Consider the following 23641-nt stretch of genomic DNA (forward strand, 5'->3'; position numbering starts at 1 on the left):
AAGCTGTTATATCTTGTTAGCAGATTATTTCTCTTATTTATTTATTTATTTTGAGACAGAGTTTTCTCTTGTTGCCCAGGCTGGAGTGTGATGATGCGATCTCGGCTCACTGCAACCTCTGCCTCCTGGGTTCAAGCGATTCCCCTGCCTCAGCCTCCGGAGTAGCTGGGGTTACAGGCGTGCACCACCATGCCCAGCTAATTTTGGATTTTTTTTTTTTTTTTAGTAGAGATGGGGTTTCCCCATGTTGGTCAGGCTGGTCTCAAACTCCTGACCTCAAGTGATCCACGGTTATAGGCATGAGCCACTGCGCCTAGCCAGTTCCTCTTATTATCTTACAATGTCCCTGTTTTGTAATGGTTTTCCCTTTATCTTCTATTTTATTTTTATTTATTTTTTTTTTTTTGAGACGTAGTCTCGCTCTGTCACCAGGCTGGAGTGCAGTGGCGATCTCAGCTCACTGCAATCTCGGCTAATTGCAATCTCCGCCTCCTGGGTTCAAGCAATTCTCCTGCCTCAGCTTCCTGAGTAGCTGGGATTACAGGCATGCACCACCATGCCCAGATAATTTTGTATTTTCAGTAGAGACAGAGTTTCTCCATGTTGGTCAGGATGGTCTCGAACTCCCCACCTCAGGTGATTCACCTGCCTTGGCCTCCCAAAGTGCTGTGATTACAGGCATGAGCCACTGTGCCCAGCCTTAATTGTATTTTTAGTAGAGACGGAGTTTCACCATGTTGGCCAGGATGGTCTCAATCTCCTGACCTGGTGATCCACCCGCCTCAGCCTCCCAAAGTGCTGGGATTACAGGCTTGAGCCACTGTTCCTGGCCCATATACTAGCTTTCTTTTCTTTCTTTTTTTTTTTTAAATTTTAATTTTATTTTGAGATGGAGTCTCATTCTGTCACCAGTCTGGAGTACAGCGGTGCGATCTCGGCTCACTGCAACCTCCGCCTCCTGGGTTCAAGAGATTCTCCTGCCTCAGCCTGCCGAGTAGCTGGGATTATGGGTGTGCACCACCACACCCAGCTAATTTTTGTATTTTTAGTAGAGACGGGGTTTTGCCATGTTGGCCAAGCTGGTCTTGAACTCCTGACCTCAGGTGATCTGCCCGCCTCAGCCTCCCAAAGTGCTGGGATTACAGGTGTCATCCACCGTGCCTGGCTTTCTTTAGGTTAGTATCTGTATGGTTTATCTTTCTCTTTCATCCTTTTATTTTCATCCTTTTCTTGTGATTTTTAGTTGTATTTTCTGTTAAGTGGCATGTAGTTGGATTTTTTTTAAGTCCTGCTATGAAATACAGCGGATACATTTGGTCCATTTTTATTTGTAATTACTGCTATATTTAGACATTTCTACTATCTAATTTTGTGTTTTCTGTTTAACACTCCCCCCACCCCCAATTCTTTTCCTGCCTTCTGTTAGTCAAGTTTTCCACAGTCTCTCTCCCTTGTTTCTCTCCCTGCTGTTTGCGGTGACCTCCTACATTTTTTTAAATATAATTTAAAAATTTTTTTAGAGGTAGGCTGTCATTCTGTCTGTCACCCAGGCTGGCGTGCAGTGATGTGGTCATAACCCACAGCAGCCTTGAACTCCTGAGCTCAAGAAATCCTCTGACCTCAGTATCCCGAGTAGCCACTGCACCTGGCCAAATATATTGAATTATACAAGTAATTATTATTGTATAATTACAGGTAATAATTATACAATTATTAAGATGTTTAAAAATTAAAAAGAAAGGCTGGGCACGGTGGCTCACGCCTGTAATCCCAGCACTTTGGGAGGCCGAGATGGGTGTATCGCCTGAGGTCAGGAGTTTGAGATCAACCTGACCAACATTGCCAAACCCTGTCTCTACTAAAAATACAAAAACTAGCTGGGCATCGTGGTGCATCCCTGTAACCCTAGCTACCTTGGAGGCTGAGGCAGGAGAATCACTTGAACCTGGGAGGCAGAGGTTGCAGTGAGCCAAGATTGCGCCATTGCACTCCAGCCTGGGTGACAAGAGTGAAACTTTGTCTCAAAAAAAATTTAAAAAGAAAAAATTAGTCTGGGTATGTTGGCTTATTATGCCTCTAATTCCAGCACTTTGGAAGGCCAAGGGAGGAGGATCGCTTGAGGCCAGGAGTTCAAGACCAGCCTGGGCAACATATCAAGACCCTGTCTCTACAAAAAATTTTTTTAAAAATTAGCCAGGTGTAAAAGGCCAGGTGCAGTGGCTCACGCCTGTAATCCCAGCACTTTGGGAGCCCGAGGTGGGAGGATCACAAGGTCAAGAGATTGAGACCATCCTGGCCAACATGGTGAAACCCCGTCTCTACTAAAATACAAAAAATTAGACGGAGTGGTGGCAGGTGCCTGTACTCCCAGCTACTCAGGAGGATGAGGCAGGAGAATCGCTTGAATCCGGGAGGCAGAGGTGAGGCAGAGGTGAGGCAGAGGTGAGGCAGAGGTTGCAGTGAGCCGAGAGCACACCATTGCACTCCAGCCTGGGCAAAAAGAGTGAAACTCCATCTCAAAAAAAAAAAAAAAAAAATTAGCCAGGTGTGGCAATGCCTATCTGTAGTCCCAGCTACTCGAGAGGCTGAGGTAGGAGTATCATTTGAGCCCAGGAATTGCAGACTGCAGTGAGCCATGATCATGCCACTGCACTCCATCTTGGGCAACAGAGTGAGACCCTGTCTCTAGAAAAAAAAAATATATATATATATATGTGTGTGTGTATATATATATAAAAATAATAAATGTATATGTACTCTAACCCAATAATTTTTATTTCCATAATTTTTTTCAATCCTACTCATTCTGTATATTTTTATAATTTTATGTTCAGGAAATGAACAAAGATGTGTCCAGAAATTTATGCCCAAGGATATTCATTAGAATAATTTATAATAACCAAAATAGGAACTAATATTCACCAGGTGAATGAGACAGTACTATATAACGAGTAAAATCACAGTTTTGAAGGATATATAGTGAAAATGCTCCAAAAGAGGGGAAAAAGCAGAAATACAAAATTGCACATATAATTTTGGACACATCTAAATAAACTTTTGGACACACAACATAAATAATTTCTATAAGTATCCATCCTAATGAATGCTGAAAGTCATTGAAAGATTAGGGCATCTCAGTACATGGGCCACGTAGGCAGCATGATATGGGAAATCCTTGTAACTTGGTAACTATTACAAGCAGACAAATCAAGTGTGATTGGGCCGGGCGCGGTGGCTCACGCTTGTAATCCCAGCACTTTGGGAGGCCGAGGCGGGCGAATCACGAGGTCAGGAGATCGAGACCACGGTGAAACTCCGTCTCTACTAAAAATACAAAAAAATTAGCCGGGCATGGTGGCGGGCGCCTGTAGTCCCAGCTACTCGGAGAGGCTGAGGCAGGAGAATGGCGTGAACCCGGGAGGCGGAGCTTGCAGTGAGCCGAGATTGCGCCACTGCACTCCAGCCTGGGCGACAGAGCGAGACTCCGTCTCAAGAAAAAAAAAAAAAAAATCAAGTGTGATTGGACTACAATGTTCTTTCTCAATGTTTTCCTAAATATTTTTTTCTTGATTGCAGTCTTCAAAATTTTCATTCTATTCTGTGAGTTTACACATCCATTTTGTTTGATGGTAAATTTCCTTCAAAAATTATAGTTGGAGGCTGGGCACAGTGGCTCACACCTGTAATCCCAGCTCTTTGGGAGGCCAAGGTGGGTGGATCACATGGTCAGGAGATTGAAACCATCCTGGCCAACATGGTGAAACCCATCTCTACTAAAAATACAAAAATTAGCCGGGCATGGTGGCATGTGCCTGTAATCCCAGCTACTCAGGAGGCTGAGGCAGGAAAATAGCTTGAACCCAGGAGTTCAAGAGGTTGTGGTGAGCCGAGGTGGGGCCACTGCACTCCAGCCTGGCGACACAGCAAGACTCCATTTCAACAAAAAAAAAAAAAAAAAAAAAAAAAAGAAAGAAAAAGAAAAAGAAAAAATTGTAATTGGGCTGGGCGAAGTGGCTCACTCCTGTAATCCCAGCACTTTGGGAGGCCAAGGCAGGTGGATCACTTGAGGTCAGAAGTGATCTGACCTGAACAACATAGTGAAACCATGTCTCTACTAAAAATGCAAAAATGAGCCAGGCATGGTGGCAGGCACCTGTAATCCCAGCTACTTGGAGGCTAAGGCAGGAGAATTGCTTGAACCCAGGAGGCAGAGGTTGCGTTGAGCCAAGATTGCACCATTGCACTCTAGCCTGGGTGACAGAGTGAGACTCCATCTCAAAAAAGAAAAAAAAAAGTTGTAGTTGGGCCAGGTGCGGTGGCTCACACCTGTAATTCCAGCACTTTAGGAGGCTGAGGTAGGTGGATCACTTGAGGTCAGAAGTTCGAGACCAGCCTGGCCAACATGATGAAACCCTGTCTCTAATAAAAATACAAAAATTAGCTGAGTATGGCGGTGGGTGCCTGTAATCCCAACTACTCAGGAGGCTGAGGCAGGATAATTGTTTGAACCCGGGAGGCAGAGGTTGCAGTGAGCTGAGATCACGCCACTGCACCCCAGCCTGGGTGACAGAGACTCTCTCTCAGAAAAAAAAAAAAAAAAATCATAGTTGGATTTCCTGTTGAAACAATGCTGTGTAATATTTTCCCAATAATATTCTATGGTGATTGTTCTGCCTCAATTCTCTTTACCAGTTAAAGATTGGTTATCATAGGTGTGTTTACATCTTTAAAGTCATGTAGGGTCTTTGTCTTTTCTTTTCTTTTCTTTTCTTTTCTTTTCTTTTCTTTTTTTTTTTTTGAGATGGAGTTTCACTCTTGTTGCCCAGGCTGGAGTGCAATGGTGCGATCTCAGCTCACTGCAACCTCTGCCTCCCGGGTTCAAGCGATTCTCCTGCCTCAGGCTCCTGAGTAGCTGGGATTACAGGCATGAGCCCCCATGCCTGACTAATTTTGTATTTTCCGTACAGACAGGGTTTCTCCATGTTGGTCAGGCTGGTCTCGAACTCCCGACTTCAGGTGATCCACCCACCTCAGCCTCCCAAAGTGCTGGGATTACAGGCGTGAACCTCCGCACCTGGCAAGTCATGTAGGGTCTGACAATGAATGTAAAAGGGGTTATTTACATAAAAGTTTGTGAAGATATTAGCTTAGAGAGGCAAGTTAATTATAGTACTTAGAGATAAACAGGCACATCCTTTTATGTATATCTAGTGAAGTCAGTTGCTGTAATCTATTCTGTTTAAAAACCGAACTATATTAGGTCTGAATAACAAGATAATGTACATTTCCCCTAGAAGGTGGGAACGACAACTCACACTTGTGTGCCATTCCTTTTTTTCTTCTTCTGATAGTGATTGGACCTCCCCAAACGACCTAACTCAGAGGAATTTGGGCATAGTGTACTAGCTTCCTTCCCGTGAAACATCCCTTTTTGTGTTGTATATTTGAGGTAGTAGCAACGTGATTAAGAATGTGGACTCTAACCAGCCGGGCACGTGGCTCACGCCTGTAATCCCAGCACTTTGGAAGGCCTTGGCGGGCGGATCACGAGGTCAGGAGATCAAGACCATCCTGGCTAACAGGGTGAAACCCTGCCTCTACTAAATATACAAAAAATTAGCCAGGCGTGGTGGCAGGCGCCTGTAGTCCCAGCTACTCAGGAGGCTGAGGCAGGAGAATGGCGTGAACCCGGGAGGCAGAGCTTGCAGTAAGCCAAGATCACGCCACTGTACTCCAGCCTGGGCGACAGGCTCAAAAAAAAAAAAAAAAAGAATGTGGACTCTAGAATCAATCAGATGGCTCTGGGTTAAAATCTTAGCCAGCTGTACTACCTACTAGCTGTTTGAGACTGACAAGTTTCCTCATCTATTTATTTTTTAAAAAACAGTAATAACAGTACTTGATTCACAGGGTTGTTAACATTGAGATGATGCATGTGGACTGTTCTGCCAGTTTTCTGGTGTCCCATGGTGAGTGCTGTAGCTACAGTGAGCATTGTGTGTTATAATCACAGGAAGTAGGAGATGGGAAAGCAGGGGCCATGATAGGAGGCCAATCCAGAGAGGTTCGTGGGTTACAGGAAGAAGACAGATAAGGCTATAGCATGAAGCATATTAGTGCGAGGAAGGATTTAAGGTGCGGAGGCCAGATCTGAAAGTAATGAAACAGCTCCAGTGCAAGTGTTTCATAACTGGTTCTCTTTGATTCTTCTAGAAAGCCATGTCCTGCCACCGCAGCCAGCTCCTCTGGTTCCGCCGCCTCTACATTATCTTCTCCCGGTACATGAGAATCAACTCACTGAGCTTCCTCTGAAGCCTTGAAGGGTTTTCAGATCCAAGGAACAAAGGGGAAAATAGACAAAGGAGTGCAGGGGACCTGGCCTGGCACTGGCTTATTTGCCTGAGCTCAAGGAGATCCCTGCTGGAGCAGCCTCTGCAAAAGGGAGCCCATGTAGGCCAGGGGCTGTCCAAACTCCAGCTTCTTCCCCTGGGAAAAAACCCAAAGAACCAAAAACAAACCACCCTAAGGATAATAATAGCTACCCTGCTAGCTTCTCAAGTTCTTGTGAAAAACAATTTACATAATGACACAGTATATGTGGAACACTTAGCCCAGTGCCTGGGCAGGTCCCTATTATCATAAATGAACGTAAAAGTGCTCTAAAAACACTCCACAGATGTGACTTTTACATTGTTTCCAAAGCAGGTTCACCAAAAACACATACACAAAATGCAACAGTGTGTGTTGAATTGGTTCAATCATAATTCCTTTGATTTTTCTTTTATCAGAATGGGGGTCTAGGAAAATCTTGCTCTATGTAACAGGACAGCTGTTGATTGAAGCATCCAAGTACAGGTCACTGGGGTGGACACTGTTTTATACAGAGACGATTACAAGGGCTCTGCCTCAAAGAGCTTACGATCAAATATGTCAGCTCTCAGTCTCTTTGGAGAAGTAGGAAATAGGAAGATAAATCTGAGATTTAAAAAAACACAAAACATTCAAGAACCTGATGTCTTAAAATTGTCCTACAAACAAAAGCTCTCTGAAAGCTCTGGCTTGGAAACTACTCTCAGAATCCAGCTAACGCTCCAGGGAAGTGGCCTGAGGCAGGGAAGCTAAGTGGTGAAGAGCACAGGCTGATAGCCCTGCGATTGAAGCCAGAATGACCAGCTGTGTAACCAAAGGCAAGGTGCTGAACCTTTCTCTGCCTCAATTCTCTCATCTGCAAAATGGGAAATAATAACGATCCCAACCTCAGAGAACTGAACAAGATAATACATGAAGGTGCATATCAAAGAGTCTCGCGTGCTCTACTGGGTAAGTATGCCCTCCACCTGCCACAGGAAACACTGAATTGCTTCTCCATAGCTGCAGGTTAGAGACCTGCTTGTTTAGACATTCCACCTCAACTTGCCCTCCTTTGCTTACTGTCACCATTATCTTGAATGCCTCCTAGGGACCACATAAGACTAATAGAGCTATTAGGCTCTGAAGCTGGAATCAAAAATGCAAATCTGGTTATGTGATTTGTCTACTTAAACTTTGTCAATAGCTCCTAATAGCCCTCATGTGAAAATGTGACCAGAAGCACATTACTAACACTGGCTAGAGTGCAGTAGGAGAGGGTGGTAGGACAGACTGACCTCTGCCCTGTTACTAGGAAGACAGACACTGACCCAGCCTTTCTGAACAGCAACTCTGCTAAAAGCTTTTAAAATATGCATATTCTATGACCTAAGGAATACTTAGAAAATCAAAATTATATACACACTGGCTGGGCGCAGTGGCTCACACCTGTAATCCCAGCACTTTGGGAGGTCAAGGAGGGTGGATCACTTGAGGCCAGGAGTTCGAGACAAGCCTGGCCAATGTGGCAAAACCCCATGTCTACTAAAAATACAAAAAATTAGCCAGGCATGGTGCCACAGGCCTGTGGTCCCAGCTACTGGGAAGGCTGAGGCACAAGAATTGCTTGAACCCAGAAGGCGGAGGCTGCAGTGAGCCAAGATCGCGCCACTGCACTCCAGCCTGGGTGACAGAACAAAACTCTGTCTCCAAAAAAACAACAACAATTATATACACAAAGATCATCATTGTGGCCGGGCGCGGTGGCTCAAGCCTGTAATCCCAGCACTTTGGGAGGCCGAGGCGGGCGGATCACGAGGTCAGGAGATCGAGACCATCCTGGCTAACACGGTGAAACCCTGTCTCTACTAAACATACAAAAAATTAGCCGGGCGTGTTGGCGGGCGCCTGTAGTCCCAGCTCCTCGGGAGGCTGAGGCAGGAGAATGGCCTGAACCCGGGAGGCGGAGCTTGCAGTGAGCCGAGATCGCGCCATTGCACTCCAGCCTGGGTGACACAGCAAGACTCCGTCTCAAAAAAAAAAAAAAAAAAAAAAAAAAAAAAAAAAAAATCATCATTGTATTATTTATAATAGCAAAACTGGAAAAATCCAGTGATGCAATTGTGTTTTGTAACAAGGAAGAACGTTCACACTGTATTAAATTTTTAACAGCGGGTTAGGAATAGCACAATCCCATTTTTGTTGAATAAATATATACACAAGTATATAAATAAATAAATACATATATATCAAAAGATATATATCCAAAAGATAAATACTAGCTGGCAAGGTAATCTTTCAACAATGAACATTTATAATTGTAAAGGACTTTGTTGTTGTTGTTTATGGATCATTTGGATATCGTGAGAAGTTTTTTTGGATATCATTTGGATATCATGATATCGTGAGAATTTTGATATCATGTGAAGTTTTTTTGTTTGTTTGTTTATTTGTTTTGAGACGGAGTCTCACTGTGTCACCCGGCTGGAGTGCAGTGGCACGATCTCGGCTCACTGCAACCTTGGCCTCCCGGATTCAAGTGATTCTTCTGCCTCAGCCTCCGGAATAGCTGGGATTATAGGCATGCGCCACCACGCCCAGCTGATTTTTGTGTTTTTAGTAGAGACGGGGTTTCACGATGTTGGCCAGGATGGTCTCGATCTCTTGACCTTGTGATCCACCCACCTCGGCCTCCCAAAGTGCTGGGATTACAGGCGTGAGCCACCTTGCCCAGCCTTCATATGAAGTTTTTTAAAAAGTGTGTTTATAGGCCCGGCTGCCGTGGCTCACACCTGTAATCCCAGCACTTTGGGAGGCTGAGGCGGGCAGATCACAAGGTCAAGAGATGGAGACCATCCTGGCCAACATGGTGAAACCTCATCTCTACTAAAAATATAAAAATTAGCCGGGCGTGGTGGCGGGCACCTGTAGTCCCAGCTACTCAGGCGGCTGAGGCAGGCAAATTGCTTGAACCTGGGAGGCGGAGATTGCAGTGAGCCGAGATCGTGCCACTGCACTCCAGCCTGACAACAGAGTGAGACTCCATCTAAAAAAAAAAAAAAAAAAAAAAAAAAAAGTGTGTATAGGCCAGGTGCAGTGGCTCACACCTGTAATCCCAGCACTTTGGGAGGCTTGATGCAGGAGGATTACTTGAGCTCAGGAGTTTGAAACCAGCCTGGGCAACATAGTAAGACCCCATCTTTTCAAAAAATTTTAATATTACCCAGGCTTGGTAGTGTGTATGTATAGTCCCAGCTACTCGGGAGGCTGAAGTGAGATGATCACTTGTGCCCAGGAGGTCGAGGCTGCAGTGAGCCATGATCATACCACTGCACTCCAGCCTAGGCCACAGAATGAGATCCTGTCTCAAAAAAAAAAAAAAAAAAAAAAAAAAAAAAAAAATATATATATATATATATATATATATATATAAATCTTAGAGGTTAGAAAGATGAACAAAATTATCAATATTTGCTTCTGGATGGTGAGACTTAAAACTTATTTTCTGCCTCTTTTGTTTTATTGTACATTCCAACTTTTTTGAAATAATTAAGTAGAAGTCGGCCAGCGCGGTGGCTCACGCCTATAATCCCAGCTACTTGGGAGGCTGAGGCACAATTGCTTGAACCCGGGAGGCGGAGGTTGCAGTGAGTCGAGATCACACCACTGCACTCCAGCCTCGGCGATAAAGGGATACTCCATCTCAAAAAAATAAAATAAAATAAAATAAAAATAAATAAGATTTTAAAAATTAAAAAAAGAGGGTTGCTGCATCTGAGACTGCAGGTTCTACTCTAGGTTCTGGAAAGAGGACAGACCAGAACTTGGCTCTCCTTGGTACCAGCAGAGAGCCAAGGGACTGCAGCACAGGAGGGAAGGAAGCCCCTGGAAGCCAGTTAGGGCAGCCACTAGCAGTGCCTTTGGGAGAAAAGTACCCTCCAGATTCAATGCAGCCCTGGGGACACTTGTCCTGGCAAGAAAAGATTGTCCTTGTGCAAATTATCAACAAGTAGTCTTTCCTGCCTGCAAACACATTCCCTCCCCAGGGACAGCCACAAACAGCCTTGTAGAAGGAGCAGAGACTTAAGCATCCACTTAGCCAGATGCTCTTGTTTGGTTAACAACCTGCAAAACTAGGCAGCAGTAGCCCCAAAGCCTGGAGCAAAAATCAGAATTTCATGGTTCCTTGAAGGAACACCAAAAAAAAAAGAAAAAAGAAAGAGAAGAGAAGAGAGAGAATCCTCTCCTCCAGCTGCCCAAATAGAAAGGATCTCAGTGAACTAAGAATTGTCTGGGAGGGGCAGCATCCACTTGCTCAGAGACCTGGAGAGCCACCAGGCCGGGGTGGGTGTGCTGAAGTCAGGAGAGGGTCACCCCTTGTCAGACCTGCAAACAATCCCCCACTCACTCCATCCTCGGCAAGGGCTGATGGTTTGCCAGTTCTCACCTCGGTCCAGAGAGCAGAAACTGCCATCTTCAGCCACTCCCCGCTTGGCCACTGCTCAGCAGCCCTGACTCATTAAGAAAACACAAAAATCAAGAGCAACCAGACACAACACAAAAGGGGAACCCTCACCTGAGGAGGCTCAGAGGGAGGGGAATAGGGCAGATCTCACTGAAGTAGCAATTAAATGGAAGAGACTTTATCAGAAACAGTAGTGAAAGCCCGGGCACTGACCCAGACAAAAAAGCACACTTCTCCGTGGTGACCAAATTAGTAATGTGGAATATCAAGTAGAAGATATATTGCAGAACAAAGAGGTTAAAAAGCCAAGAAATGGAAATAAGGGTGGAAAAGAGATTTGAAAACACATTAAGGAGAGCCAGTGTGAATAATGGAAGTTCCAGAAGGAGCAAAAGCAGGAGGGTAATAAATGAGAACTTCCGTAATCTGAAGGAGACTGAGTACGCGAAAGAGCCCGCCAAATCCTAGGCAGCTTTGATTTTTAAAACAGATGCACAAATATGCTGTGAAATTCCTAAATTCCCAGTGAGAAGGGGGAGATTAAAGTATTCAAAAGGTACCCTCTTGGGGCCAGCCACCGTGGCTCACACCTGTAATCCTAGCACTTTGGGAGGCCGAGGCAGGCAGATCACTTGAAGTCAGGAGTTCGAGACCAGCCTGGCCAACATGGCGAAACCCTGTCTCTACTAAAAATACAAAAATTAGCTGGGCGTGGTGGCGCATGCCTGTAATCCCAGCTACTTGGGAGGCTGAGGCAGGAGAATCACTTGAACCCAGGAGGCAGAAGTTGCAGTGAGCCGAGATTGTGCCATTGCACTCCAGTCTGGGCTACAGAGTGAGACTCTGTTTCAAAAAAAAAAAAAAACTAGGCCGGGCATGGTGGCTCATGCCTGTAATCCCAGCACTTTGGGAGGCCGAGGCGGGTGGATCATGAAGTGAAGAGATCAAGACCATCCTGGCCAACATGGTGAAACCCTGTCTCTACTAAAAATACAAAAAATTAGCTGGGCATGGTGGTGTGTGCCTGTAGTCCCAGCTACTCGGGAGGCTGAAGCATGAGACTCGCTTGAACCCAGGAGACGGAGGTTGCAGTGAGCCGAGATTGCGCCACTGCACTCCGGCCTGGCAACAGAGCAAGACTTCATCAAAAAAAAAAAAAAAAAAAAGTGTCTTCTGCGGCCAAGGGGAGGCTGGGCTGGGGGTAAAGCCGTATGGTGCAGGGTGACAAATAGACAACTGATGGGCTGCAGTCTGGATTGTGAGGAACTGAAAGGTATACAGTTCCAGGGCTGAAACTGAAAAGCATGGGATCTCAATTAGCAAAGAGGAAAGCAGGAAACAAAGAGAAACTTAAAAGACTGCAAAAGTAAGAAAAAAGGAAAATAGTATAAAATGTAATAAATATAATAGAAGTAATACAAAAAGAATGAAATCAGAGCTACTTCAAAAAATATGAACAGGCTGAATTTCCAGACCAAAACAGACTGTCAAATCAATGTGTTAGAAAACAAAATCTAGCTACATCTAAAAGTAACAAAGGCTAAAAATAAAAGGATGAACCATATACCATATAGCAGGAGAACAAAAAGAAGGAAGAGCAACACCAGAAATCCAGGCCAAACCCAATATGACACCAAGAAGCATTAACTGGACAAAGATGGGTATGTTAACAGGTTCACTCCATGAGATGATAGGCACCCAACATCACAGTAGCCAGATACATAAAACAAAACCTCCCAGACATACAAGACCTTTATTAAAAGACAAAAACAAACAAGACACCACGATAATAGTAGGAGGCCTCAGTATTCTTCCAGAATTTTGAAAAATCGAGTTGCCAAAAATAGTAACATCAAACATTGGAATAAAGCAAACATTCACTTATGTGATAGAATGTTTACAAAAGTTGACTGTTTATTGGCCACTGATAAATCCATTTATTTATTTATTTATTTGAGACCAGGTCTTGTTCTGTCACCCAGGCTTGGAATGCAGTGGTGTGATCACAGCTCACTGCAGCCTCAAATTTCCTGGGCTCGAGGAACCCTCTGCTTCAGCCTCCCAAGTAGCTGGGACTACAGGCATGTGCCACCACCTCTAGTTTTTTGTGGGTTTTGTTTGTTTGTTTGTTTGTTTGTTTGTTTGAAACGGAGTCTCACTCTGTCGCACAGGCTGGAGTGCAGTGGTGTGATCTTGACTCACTGTCCGTCTCCCGGGTTCAAGCGATTCTCCTGCCTCAGCCTCCCCAGTAGCTGGGATTACAGATGTGCGCCACCATGCCCAGCTAATTTTTGTATTTTCAGTAGAGACAGGATTTTACCATGTTGGCCAGGCTGGTCTCAAACTTCTGACCTCAAGTGATCCGTCTGCCTCAGCTCCAAAAGTGCTGGGATTACAGGCGTGAGCCACCACGTCTGGCTGTTCTTTTTGTTGTTGTTTGTTTGTTTGTTTGTTTTAATGAGACGAGGTGTCGCTATGTTGACCACTTTGGCCTCCCAAAATGTTGGGATTGCAGGCATAAGCCACTGCGCCCAGCAGAGAAATCCCTAATAAATTCCCTAATGTAGAGATTTAACAGGCCACATTCTTTGATCATAATTAAATAACATGCAAGTAAATAATAAAATTACTAAAGAGGGGGATAAACAACACTACTCAGAAATCAAGACGCCCCTTCCTAAAAAACCCCTAGATCAAAGAGGAAATCAAAATTGGTATTACCAATTATCTAGAAAGTAATAAAAATTAACACTTGATGTGGGATCTGTATTTAGGTAAATTGTAGTCTTAAATGCTTAATTTTTTAAAAGATTGAAAATAAGTGAACTACATGATTGAGAAAATAAAAAATAGAAACCAATAGCAAGAGGGACTTAATAGAGATATAAGATTAGATTAAATAAGTGAAACCAAAAAATAGTGGAAAGAATAAGTTTTCTTTGAAAAATGAAATAAGCCAATACAATGCAAGTCTAATTCAGGAAAAGAGAAAACAAAAGTGCAGTTATTGGGAACAGATGGATATATAACCACAAAAGTGAAAAAGGCTGAAAAAAATTATAAAATATTATATGGCTTGAGTTCAGGAGTTCGAGACCAGCCTAGGCAATATAGTGAACTAAAAATACAAAAATTACCCAGGGAGGTTGAGGTGAGAGGATGGCTTGAGCCTGGGAGGCAGGGGTTGCATTTTGCCATTGCACTCCAGCCTGGGTGACAGAACCAGACCCTGTCTCGAAAAAATAATAAAAAATAAGTGTTGGTGAGGATGTAAAGAAATTGGAACCCTCATACATTGTTGGTGGGAATGTAAATGACGCAGCTGCTACAGAAAACAGTTTGATGTTTCCTTAGTAATTTTAACAAGGATTTACCACATGACCCAGCAGCTCCACTCCTAGGTACATTTCCCATAGAACGGAAAACATTCAGACAAAACCTTGTAAATGAGTATTCATAGCAATATTATTCATAATAGCCTCGAAGTAGAAACAACTCAAATGTCTATCAACTGGTGAATAAACAAAATGTGGCATTTTATTATTCAGCCATAAAAAGGAACAAAGTCCTGACCGGGCACGGTGGCTCATGCCTGTAATTCCAACACCTTGGGAGGCCAACGCGGGCGGATCACAAGGTCAGGAGTTCAAGACCAGCCTGGCCAATATGGTGAAACCCCATCTCTACTAAAAATGGAAAAAAATTAGCTGGGCGTGGTGGCACATGCCTGTAATCCCAGCTACTTGGGAGGCTGAGGCAGGAGAATTGCTTGAACCTGGGAAGCGGAGGTTGCAGTGAACCAATATTGCACCATTGTACTCCAGCCTGGGCGACAGAGTGAGACTCCGTCACAAAAAAAAAAAAAAAAAAAAGGAACAAAGTCTTGATGCATGCTACAAGGCAAATGAACTTCAACAGCATTATGCTAAATGAGAGAAGCCAGACACAAAAGGTCACCTATGTAGGATCCCACTTCCGTGAAACGTTTAAAATAGGCACATTTTGAGATGGAAAGCAGATTAGTGGTTGCCAGAGGCCAGAGGAAGTGGGGAGTGGGGAGTGGCTGCTAATGGTACAGGGTTTCTTTCTTTTTTAAAAACAATTTTATATATTAAAAATATTTTTAACATAGGGTCCTGCCTTGTCACCCAGGCTGGAGTACAGTGGTGTGATCATAGTTCACTGTAACCTAGAACTCCTAGGCTCAAGTGATCCTCCTGTCTCAGCCTCCCAAGTAGCCAGGACTACAGGGGTGTGCCATCACACCTGGCTAATTTTTTTTTTTTTAAGAGACTGGGCTTCACTATATTGGTCATGAACTCAAAAACACTGAATACTAAAGTATACTAACAAACACTAATTGTACATGTTAAAGGGGTGAATTTTATGTTATTCAAACTGTATCTCAGTTCAAAAATTCACGTGAAAATAAGATTGCATTAAAATATTCTAGTTCACTATAAAAGATATACACACACTAAATTTGATGATCTCGCTGGGCGCGGTGGCTCACGCCTGTAATCCCAGCACTTTGGGAGGCTGAGGCAGGCAGATCACGAGGTCAGGAGATCAAGACCGTCCTGGCTAACACAGTGAAACCCTGTCTCTACTAAAAATACAAAAAACTAGCCGGGGGTGGTTGCAGGCACCTGTAGTCCCAGCTACTCGGGAGGCTGAGGCAGAAGAATGGCCTGAACCCAGGAGGCCGAGCTTGCAGTGAGCCGAGATTGCGCCACTGCACTCCAGCCTGGGAGACAGAGCAAGACTCCGTCTCAAAAAAAAAAAAAAAAAAAAAAAAAAAAATCTGATGATCGCTTTCTGCACCTAGTGATACTCACCTAACACACTGGACCATTAAACACAAATACTACAGAATACAGCATTTTTTGTTATTTTGACCAACTTTTAGTGCTTCCTGTTTTTCTTTTAAAAACAGTTTTTAAAAGTTAAAACAAGAATTAATGCAGAACATAAAACAAGAATTGAATAAATGGAGAGTTGTGCCATGTTCCTTGATAGAGATTTAAAAATCCTCATACAGTTCATATATATATTTAATACTAGCTATAGCATCTATAAATTCCAATATAGAAATTTAAATATTTACATATGTATTTATATATGTCTATTTATTCACATTCTTACAAGGTTGATATATAAATTTAATGTAATTCTAGTCAGAATATCAATGGATTATCTTTGGGATTTGAATTAAATTATTTTAAAAATATATTAGAAAATAAAATGTCCAAGTATTGCCAAAATATAAACATCAAAAAGGACAGTGATGTGAGGCCTGCCTTTCTATATATTAAAACTTAGGCCAGGTGTGGTGGCTCACACCTGTAATCCTAGCACTTTGGGAGGCTGAGGCAGGCGGCTCACGAGGTCAAGAGTTCAGACACTCTGGCCAACATGGTGAAACCCCATCTCTACTAAGAATACAAAAATTAGCCGGGCATGGTGGCACGTGCCTGTAATCCCAGCTACTCGGGAGGCTGAGGCAGGAGATTCGCTTGAACCCGGGAGGCAGAAGTTGCAGTGAGCCTAGTTCGCACCACTGCACTCTAGCCTGGGTAACAGAGCAAGACTCTGTCTCGAAAAAAAAAAACAGCAATGATCCCATGAAAAAGGACGACAAATAGCATAAGACAGCTAAGGATAAACCGAACCCTATAGCGTGCTGTTCATACTGTTTCCATAAAGATAACAGCATAAAACTTGAAGAGTAGGAAAGAACAAACCCGTTGGTGAGCCATATTACCTTCCTGGATGATAAAGCAGTACTGTACAGAAGTCTGTTCTCCCTGAATTAATTTATAAATGCAAAGTAATTGCAACCAAAATCCAAACATGCTTTGATTGCATGATACTTGACTCACTAATTCTAAAATTCATCTGCAGGAAACAGTGCACAAAAACAGAATAATATGGCCGGGCCTGGTGGCTCATGCCTGTAATCCCAGCACTCTGGGAGGCCTGAGGCTGACGGATCACCTGAGGTTGGGAATTCAAGACCAGCCTGGCCAACATGGTGAAAACCTGTCTCTACTAAAATACAAAAATTAGCTGCACATGATGGCCACACCTATAATCCCAGCTACTCAGGAGGCTGAGGCAGGAGAATCGCTTGAACCTGGGAGGCAGAGGTTGCAGTGAGCCAAGATCGCACCACTGCACTCCAGCCTGGGTGGCAGAGTGAGACTCCTTCCCCACCCCCCACCCCACAAAAAAGTATAATATGGCAGGATTTACCCTATTAGATTGTTTAAGGCACATTATAAAGCTTGGGGATTTAAAATAATTTGCTATTTGTGGAACTACAAAAAAATAGATGAAAAGAACAAATAAGAGTCCTTAAAAACCCTGATTGGTATATGTAACATTTTAAATAAATGAAGAATGGATGGATTCATCAATAAAGTGTTGAGCCACCAGTTATTCAATTTGAGGATACCATTCACAAAATTTAGAGGAAGAAAAAAAAAACTCACACACAAATCCAGGTAGATCAAAGAACTATATGTTTAAAAAACAAATAGCCGGGCGTGGTGGCTCACACCTGTAATCCCAGCACTTTGGGAGGCTGAGGTGGGTGGATCACAAGGTCAGGAGTTTGAGACCAGCCTGGTCAGCATGGTGAAACCCTGTCTCTACTAAAAATACAAAAAATGAGACGGGCATGGTGGCATGTGCCTATAGTCCCACCTACTCGGGAGGCTAAGGCAGGAGAATTGCTTGAATCCAGCAGGTGGAGGTTACAGTGAGCTGAGATCGCACCACTGCACTCTAGACTGGGCGATAGAGCGAGACTCCATCTTAAACAAACAAACAAAACCAATAAACAAACAAAAGTCAGTAAAAGTAGTAGAAGAAAATACAAGTAAATATGTTTATAAGCTTGGGTAAGGAAGAATTTTTTTTTTTTTTTTTGAGACAGGGTCTTGTTCTGTCTCCTAGGCTGGAGTCCAGTGGCTTGATCACAGCTCACTGCAGCCTTGAATTCCTTGGCTCAAGCTATCATCCCACCTCAGCCTCCTGCATAGCTAGGACTCAGGCATGTGCCATGCTAAGCTAATTTTTTATTTATTTTTAAAATTAATTAATTTTTTTTTGAGACAGAGTTTCGCTCTTGTTGCCCAGGCTGGAGTGCAATGGTGCAATCTTGGCTCGCTGCACCCTCTGCCTCCCGGGTTCAAGCAATTCTCCTGCCTCAGCCTTCCGAGTAGCTGTGATTACAGGCATGCACCACCATGCCAGGCTAATTTTGTATTTTTAGTAGAGACTGGGTTTCTGCGTGTTGGTCAGGCTGGTCTCGAACTCCCGACCTCAGGTGATCCACCTGCCTCAGCTTCCCAAAGTGCTGGGATTACAAGTGTGAGCCATTGCGCTGCTAAGCTAATTTTTTTTTTTTTTTTGAGACGGAGTCTTACTCTGTTGCCCAGGCTGGAGTGCAGTGGCAGGATCTCAGCTCACTGCAAGCTCTGCTTCCTGGGTTCATGCCATTCTCCTGCCTCAGCTTCCCTAGTAGCTGGGACTACAGGAGCCTGCCGCCATTCCCGGCTAATTTTTTTGTATTTTTAGTAGAAACAGGGTTTCACCATGTTAGCCAGGATGGTCTCCATCTCCTGACTTCATGATCCGCCCGCCTCGGTCTCCCAAAGTGCTGGGATTACAGGCATGAGCAACCACGCCCGGCCCTGCTAAGCTAATTTTTTAAATTTTTTTGCAAATATGAGGTCTCCCTGTGTTGCCCAGTTTGGTCTCAAACTCCTGGCCTCAAGTGGTCTTCCTCATTTGGCCTCCCAAAATGCTGGGATTACAGGTGTGAGCCACCACGCCTAGTCCCAGAAAGATATTCTCAAAAAAGAAATAAATCACAGCCAGCTGCAGTGGCTCACGCCTGTAATCCCAGCACTTTGGGAGGCCAAGGCGGTTGGATCACAAGGTCAGGAGGTCAAGACCAGCCTGACCAATATGGTGAAACCCTGTTTCTACTAAAAATACAAAAATTAGCTGGGCGTGGTGGCGCGCACCTGTAATCCCAGCTACTCAGGAGGCTGAGGCAGGAGAATCGCTTGAACCCGGGAGGCAGAGGCTGCAATGAGCAGAGTTCATGCCATTGCCCTCCAGCCTGGGCAACAGAGACAGACTCCATCTCAAAAAAAAAAAAAAAAAGAAGTAAGAAATAAATCACAAAAAAACTAGAAAACCCAAGTCAGAGAGCCATTAAGACAAAAAAAAAAAAAAAAAAAAAAGACTAATAAATTTGACTCCATCAAAAATTAAAACTCAGCCACGCGTGGTGGCTCATGCCTGTAATCCCAGCACTTTGAGAGGCTGAGGTGGGTGGATCATGAGTTCAGGAGTTGGAGACCAGCCTGGCCAACATAGTAAAACCCCGTTTCTACCAAAAATACAAAAAAATTAGCTGGGCGTGGTGGTGGGTGCCTGTAATCTCAGCTACTTGGGAGGCTGAGGCAGGAGAATTGCTTGAACTAGGGAGGCAGAGGTTTCAGTGAGCCAAGTCATGCCATTGCACTCCAGCCTGGGCAACAAGAGCGAAACTCCATCTCAAAAAAAAAACAAAAAAACAAATGCATATCTTTCGGCTAAGCAATCCCACTTCTCTATTCTCAGATACACATATGTATGTATAAAGAGGTATGTACAAGAATGTTCACTGTCAACACTCTTGGTAATAGCAAAAAACTGGAAACAATCATAATTTCCGTGAAAAAAAGAATAGCTAAATAAACTATACCCACACTATGCTATTCTATGCAACAGTTAATAATGAGGATATGTATATTGATATGAAAAGATCAAGATGTAATTAAAGAAAGAAATGCAACCGAATGCAGTGGCTCCCACCTATAATCCCAGCACTTAGGGAGGCCAAGGCAGGAGGCTCACTTGAGGCCAGGAGTTTGAGACCAGCCTGGGCAACATAGCATGACCCCATCTGTACAAAAAAATTTTTAAAAATTAGTCAGGTGTGGTGGCACACATCTGTAGGCTGTGGTAGGATTGCTTGAAGTAAGGAGTTCAAGGTTACAGTGAGCTGTGATCACATATCTCTAAAAAAAAATAATTTTTTTTTTAAGACAGAGTCTTGCTCTGTCGCCCAGGCTGTAGTGCAATGGTGTGATCACAGCTCACTGCAGCCTCAACTTCCCGGGCTCAGGTGATCCTCCCACCTCAGCCTCCTGAGTAACTGGGACTACAGATGAGCACAAACACACCCAGCTAATTTTTTTATTTTTTATTTATTTATTTTTTTTTTGAGACGGAGTCTTGCTGTCACCCAGGCTGGATTGCAATGGCACACAATCTTGACTTACTGCAACCACCACTTCCCAGGTTCAAGCAATTCTCTTGCCTCAGCCTCCTTAGTAGCTGGAATTAAAGGTGTACGCCACCATGCCCGGCTAATTTTTGTATTTTTAGTAGAGATGGGGTTTCACCATGTTGGCCAGGCTGGTCTGGGACTCCTGATCTCAGATGATCCACCTGCCTTGGCCTCCCAAAGTGCTGGGATTACAGGCGTGAGCTACCACGCCTGGCCTGATTTTTTGTATTTTTAGTAGAGACAGGGTTTTGCCATGTTCTCCCAAAGTACTGGAATTACAGGTGCGAGCCACCGTGCTTGGCCCCTGTATAATTTTAAAATTTTTTAAAAAATTAAAAACACCTGGAGTTCTGGCCTCGAAAATCCCATCCTTGTGGGTGCTCCTTCCAGTCTTGAGGAGTGAACCTGGCCATCAGTGATTCTGAAGAGGCAGTGACCACACAGAACCCCAGCACAGCAAACTGATAAACTGCCATTTTTATTGTATTTTATTGTTTCATGTAGAGATGGGGGGGTCTCACTATTTTGCCCAGTCTGGTATTGAACTCCTGGGCTTAAGCAATCCTCCTGCTTCAGCCTTCCATAGTGCTGTATTACAGGTGTGAGCCACCATGTCTGGCCTGGCCATCTGTATTTCTTTTTTTGTTGTTTGTTTTTTGTTTTTGAGACAGAGTCTCACTCTGTCTTCCAGGCTGGAGTGCAATGGCATCATCTCAGCTTACTGCAACCTCTGCCTCCTGGGCTCAAGCCATTCTCCTGCCTCAGCCTCCCGAGTAGCTGGGATTACAGATGCCCAACACCATGCCCAGCTAATTTTTGTATTCTTAGTAGAGATGGGGTTTCACCATGTTGGCCAGGCTGGTCTTGAACTCCTGACCTCAGGTGATCCACCCATCTTGGCCTCCCAGAGTGCTGGGATTACAGGTGTGAGCCGCCACACTCGGCCTTTTTTTTTAAATGTTTTTTTTTTTTTTTCCTCAGAGACCTTTGTTCTGAGATCTTTATTCCCTCTCCCTGTTCTTTTTTGTTGTCTAGTCTACCTCACAAATCATTTCATGATTAATTTTCCTAAAGCAAAGAGCAAATATTTATTAAGCATTTGCCATTATTTGTACTCAGTATTTGGTAATGGCAGGAATGTTTGAGGAAAGCTAATATGATAGTAATATGGAGCAATGTGAAGTTAAGAAGAGAGGGAGATGGCAACCAATCAAAAGACTATATGAGGCCAGGCTTTATTCATCCTGTTCAGAGGTGGTCACAGCTTCCCAATGCCTGCAAAATAAAGGCCAAATTCCTGAGCCTAATATCCAAACCGTCCAGTCTATCCTTAACATACCTTTCTGATATCTTCATTACTTCTTCCCATTAAAAGCCTCCAATTCAGCCATTTTTTTTTTTTTTTTTTTTGAGGTGGGGTCTCACTGTGTCTCCCAGGGTGGAATGCATGACACCATCATAGCTCACTGCAGTCTCAAAAACTCCTGGGCTCATGTGGCCCTCAGCTTCCTGAGTAGCTGCAACTACAGGTGTGCGCCACCACATGCAACTTCAGCCTGGCTTTCGCATGTGTGCGTACTTCTGTTCAGTTACTTCTCCTATCTCCTTAAATCTTGCTTCCTTTATTGATTGATTGATTGAATGATTGATTGAGACGGAGTTTTGCTCTTGTTGCCCAGGCTGGAGTGCAATGGCACGAACTCGGCTCACTGCAACCTCTGCCTCCCGGGTTCAAGCAATTCTGCCTCACGCTCCCCAGTAGCTGGGATTACAGGTGCCTGCCACCATGCCCAACTAATTTTTGTATTTTTAGTAGAGACAGGGTTTCACCACATTGGCCAGGCTGGTCTTGAACTCCCAATCTCAGGCCATCCACCAGCCTTGGCCTCCCAAAGTGCTGGGATTACAGGCGTGAGACACCACACCCAGCCAAAATCTTGCTTCCTTTAAAAATAGGATCAAAGTTGTTGTTTCATGGGTACAGAGTTTCAGTTTTGCAAGGTGAAGAGTTCTGGAGATGGATGGCAGTGATGGCTGCACAACACTGTGAATGTACTTAACACTGCTGAATTGTACACTTAAAAATGGTTAAGGCCAAGAGCAGTGGCTCATGCCTATAATCACAACACTTTGAGAGGCCGAGGCAGGAGGACTGCTTGAGCCCAGGAGTTTGAGACCAGCCGGGACAACATGGAGTGACCTTGTCTTTACAAAAAATATTAGCCAGATGTGGTGGCACACACCTGTAGTCCCAGCTACTCCAGAAGCTAAGAGGGGGGAGATCTCAAGTCTAAGTCAAGGCTACAGTGAGCCATGTTCGTGTATTGCACTCCAGCCTAGGTGACCGAGCAAGACAGTCTCAAATTAACTAAAGAGGGAGACTCTGTCTCTAAATAAATTAACAGTTTATGGTAAATTTTATGTGTATTTTACAACTGAAAAAGAAATTAGAAGCTGATTTAACTTTTTAAAGATAGACTCAAATCATACTCTCCTCAAGCCTTCTCTGAGTTCTCGCCTTTGAACTCTTAGAGCTGTTATTATCTTTACAGCTCACATGGATTGTAACCATTCACAATTTTTTTTTTTTTTTAGACAGAATCTTGTTCTGTCACCCAGGCTGGAGTGCAGTAGTGCAATCTTGGCTCACTGCAACTTCTGCATCCTGGATTCAAGCAATTATCCTGCCTCAGCCTCCTGAGTAGCTGGGATTACAGGTGCCCGCCACCACGCCCAGCTAATTTTTGTATTTTTAGTAGAAACAGCGTTTCACCATGTTGGCCAGGCTGGTCTCAAACATCTGATCTCAGGTGATCCACCTGCCTTGGCCTCCCAAAGTGCTGGAATTACAGGCGTGAGCCACAGTGCCCAGCCTTTTTTTTTTTTTTCTTTTTTGAGATGGAGTCTCGCTCCATCACCCAGGCTGGAGTGCAGTGGTGCAATCTCCACTTACTGCAACCTCTGCCTCCTGGGTTTAAGTGATTCTCCTGCCTCAGCCTCACAGGTAGCTGGGACTACAGGCACACACCACCATCCCAGCTAATTTTTGTAATTTTAGTAGAGACGAGGTCTCAACACATTGGCCAGGCTGGTCTTGAACTCCTGACCTCAAGTAATCCACCCGCCTCAGCCTCCCAAAGTACTGGGATTACAGGTGTGAGCCACCATGCCCTGCCACAATCTTCCATTTTTAATAATTGTGTATCTTATGTCTTCTTTCCGATTTGGCTACAAATTTTTTTTTTTTTTGAGACAGTCTCATTCTGCCACCCAGGTTGGAGTGCAGTAGCACGAACACAGCTCACTGCAGCCACAACCTCCTGGGCTTGATCAACCCTCCAGAGTAGCTGGAACTACAGGCTTAAGCCACAATGCCTGGTTGCAAACATCTTGATAGTGCTGAGTACATATCTGCTATCAATCAACTGGCCTCAGAAGCAAATCACAGTACAAAACAAATGATAAACCAAAGTAAC

General features: G+C 44.0%; 1 protein-coding gene across 5 annotated transcripts in view; it reads left to right on the plus strand.

Annotated features, from left to right (window-relative positions):
- The window catches only part of PIGL (phosphatidylinositol glycan anchor biosynthesis class L), a 127215-nt gene that overhangs the window by 98196 nt on the left and 5378 nt on the right, over nucleotides 1–23641 (plus strand). For 2 of the 5 annotated variants that reach the window (XM_055258866.2, XM_055258867.2), the window contains one exon: nucleotides 6214–8673. The exons of 2 other annotated variants lie outside the window; for them this stretch is intronic. In XM_055258866.2, the coding sequence (XP_055114841.2) occupies nucleotides 6214–6312 (99 nt within the window). In that variant the 3' untranslated portion in view covers nucleotides 6313–8673. Of the gene's footprint in view, nucleotides 1–6213; nucleotides 8674–23641 lie in introns of those variants that run through there. One more of the 5 variants, XM_055258868.2, reaches the window with a different exon arrangement.

This window comes from Symphalangus syndactylus, chromosome 20 (genome assembly GCF_028878055.3).
Source record: "Symphalangus syndactylus isolate Jambi chromosome 20, NHGRI_mSymSyn1-v2.1_pri, whole genome shotgun sequence".
Classification (NCBI taxonomy): domain Eukaryota; kingdom Metazoa; phylum Chordata; class Mammalia; order Primates; family Hylobatidae; genus Symphalangus; species Symphalangus syndactylus.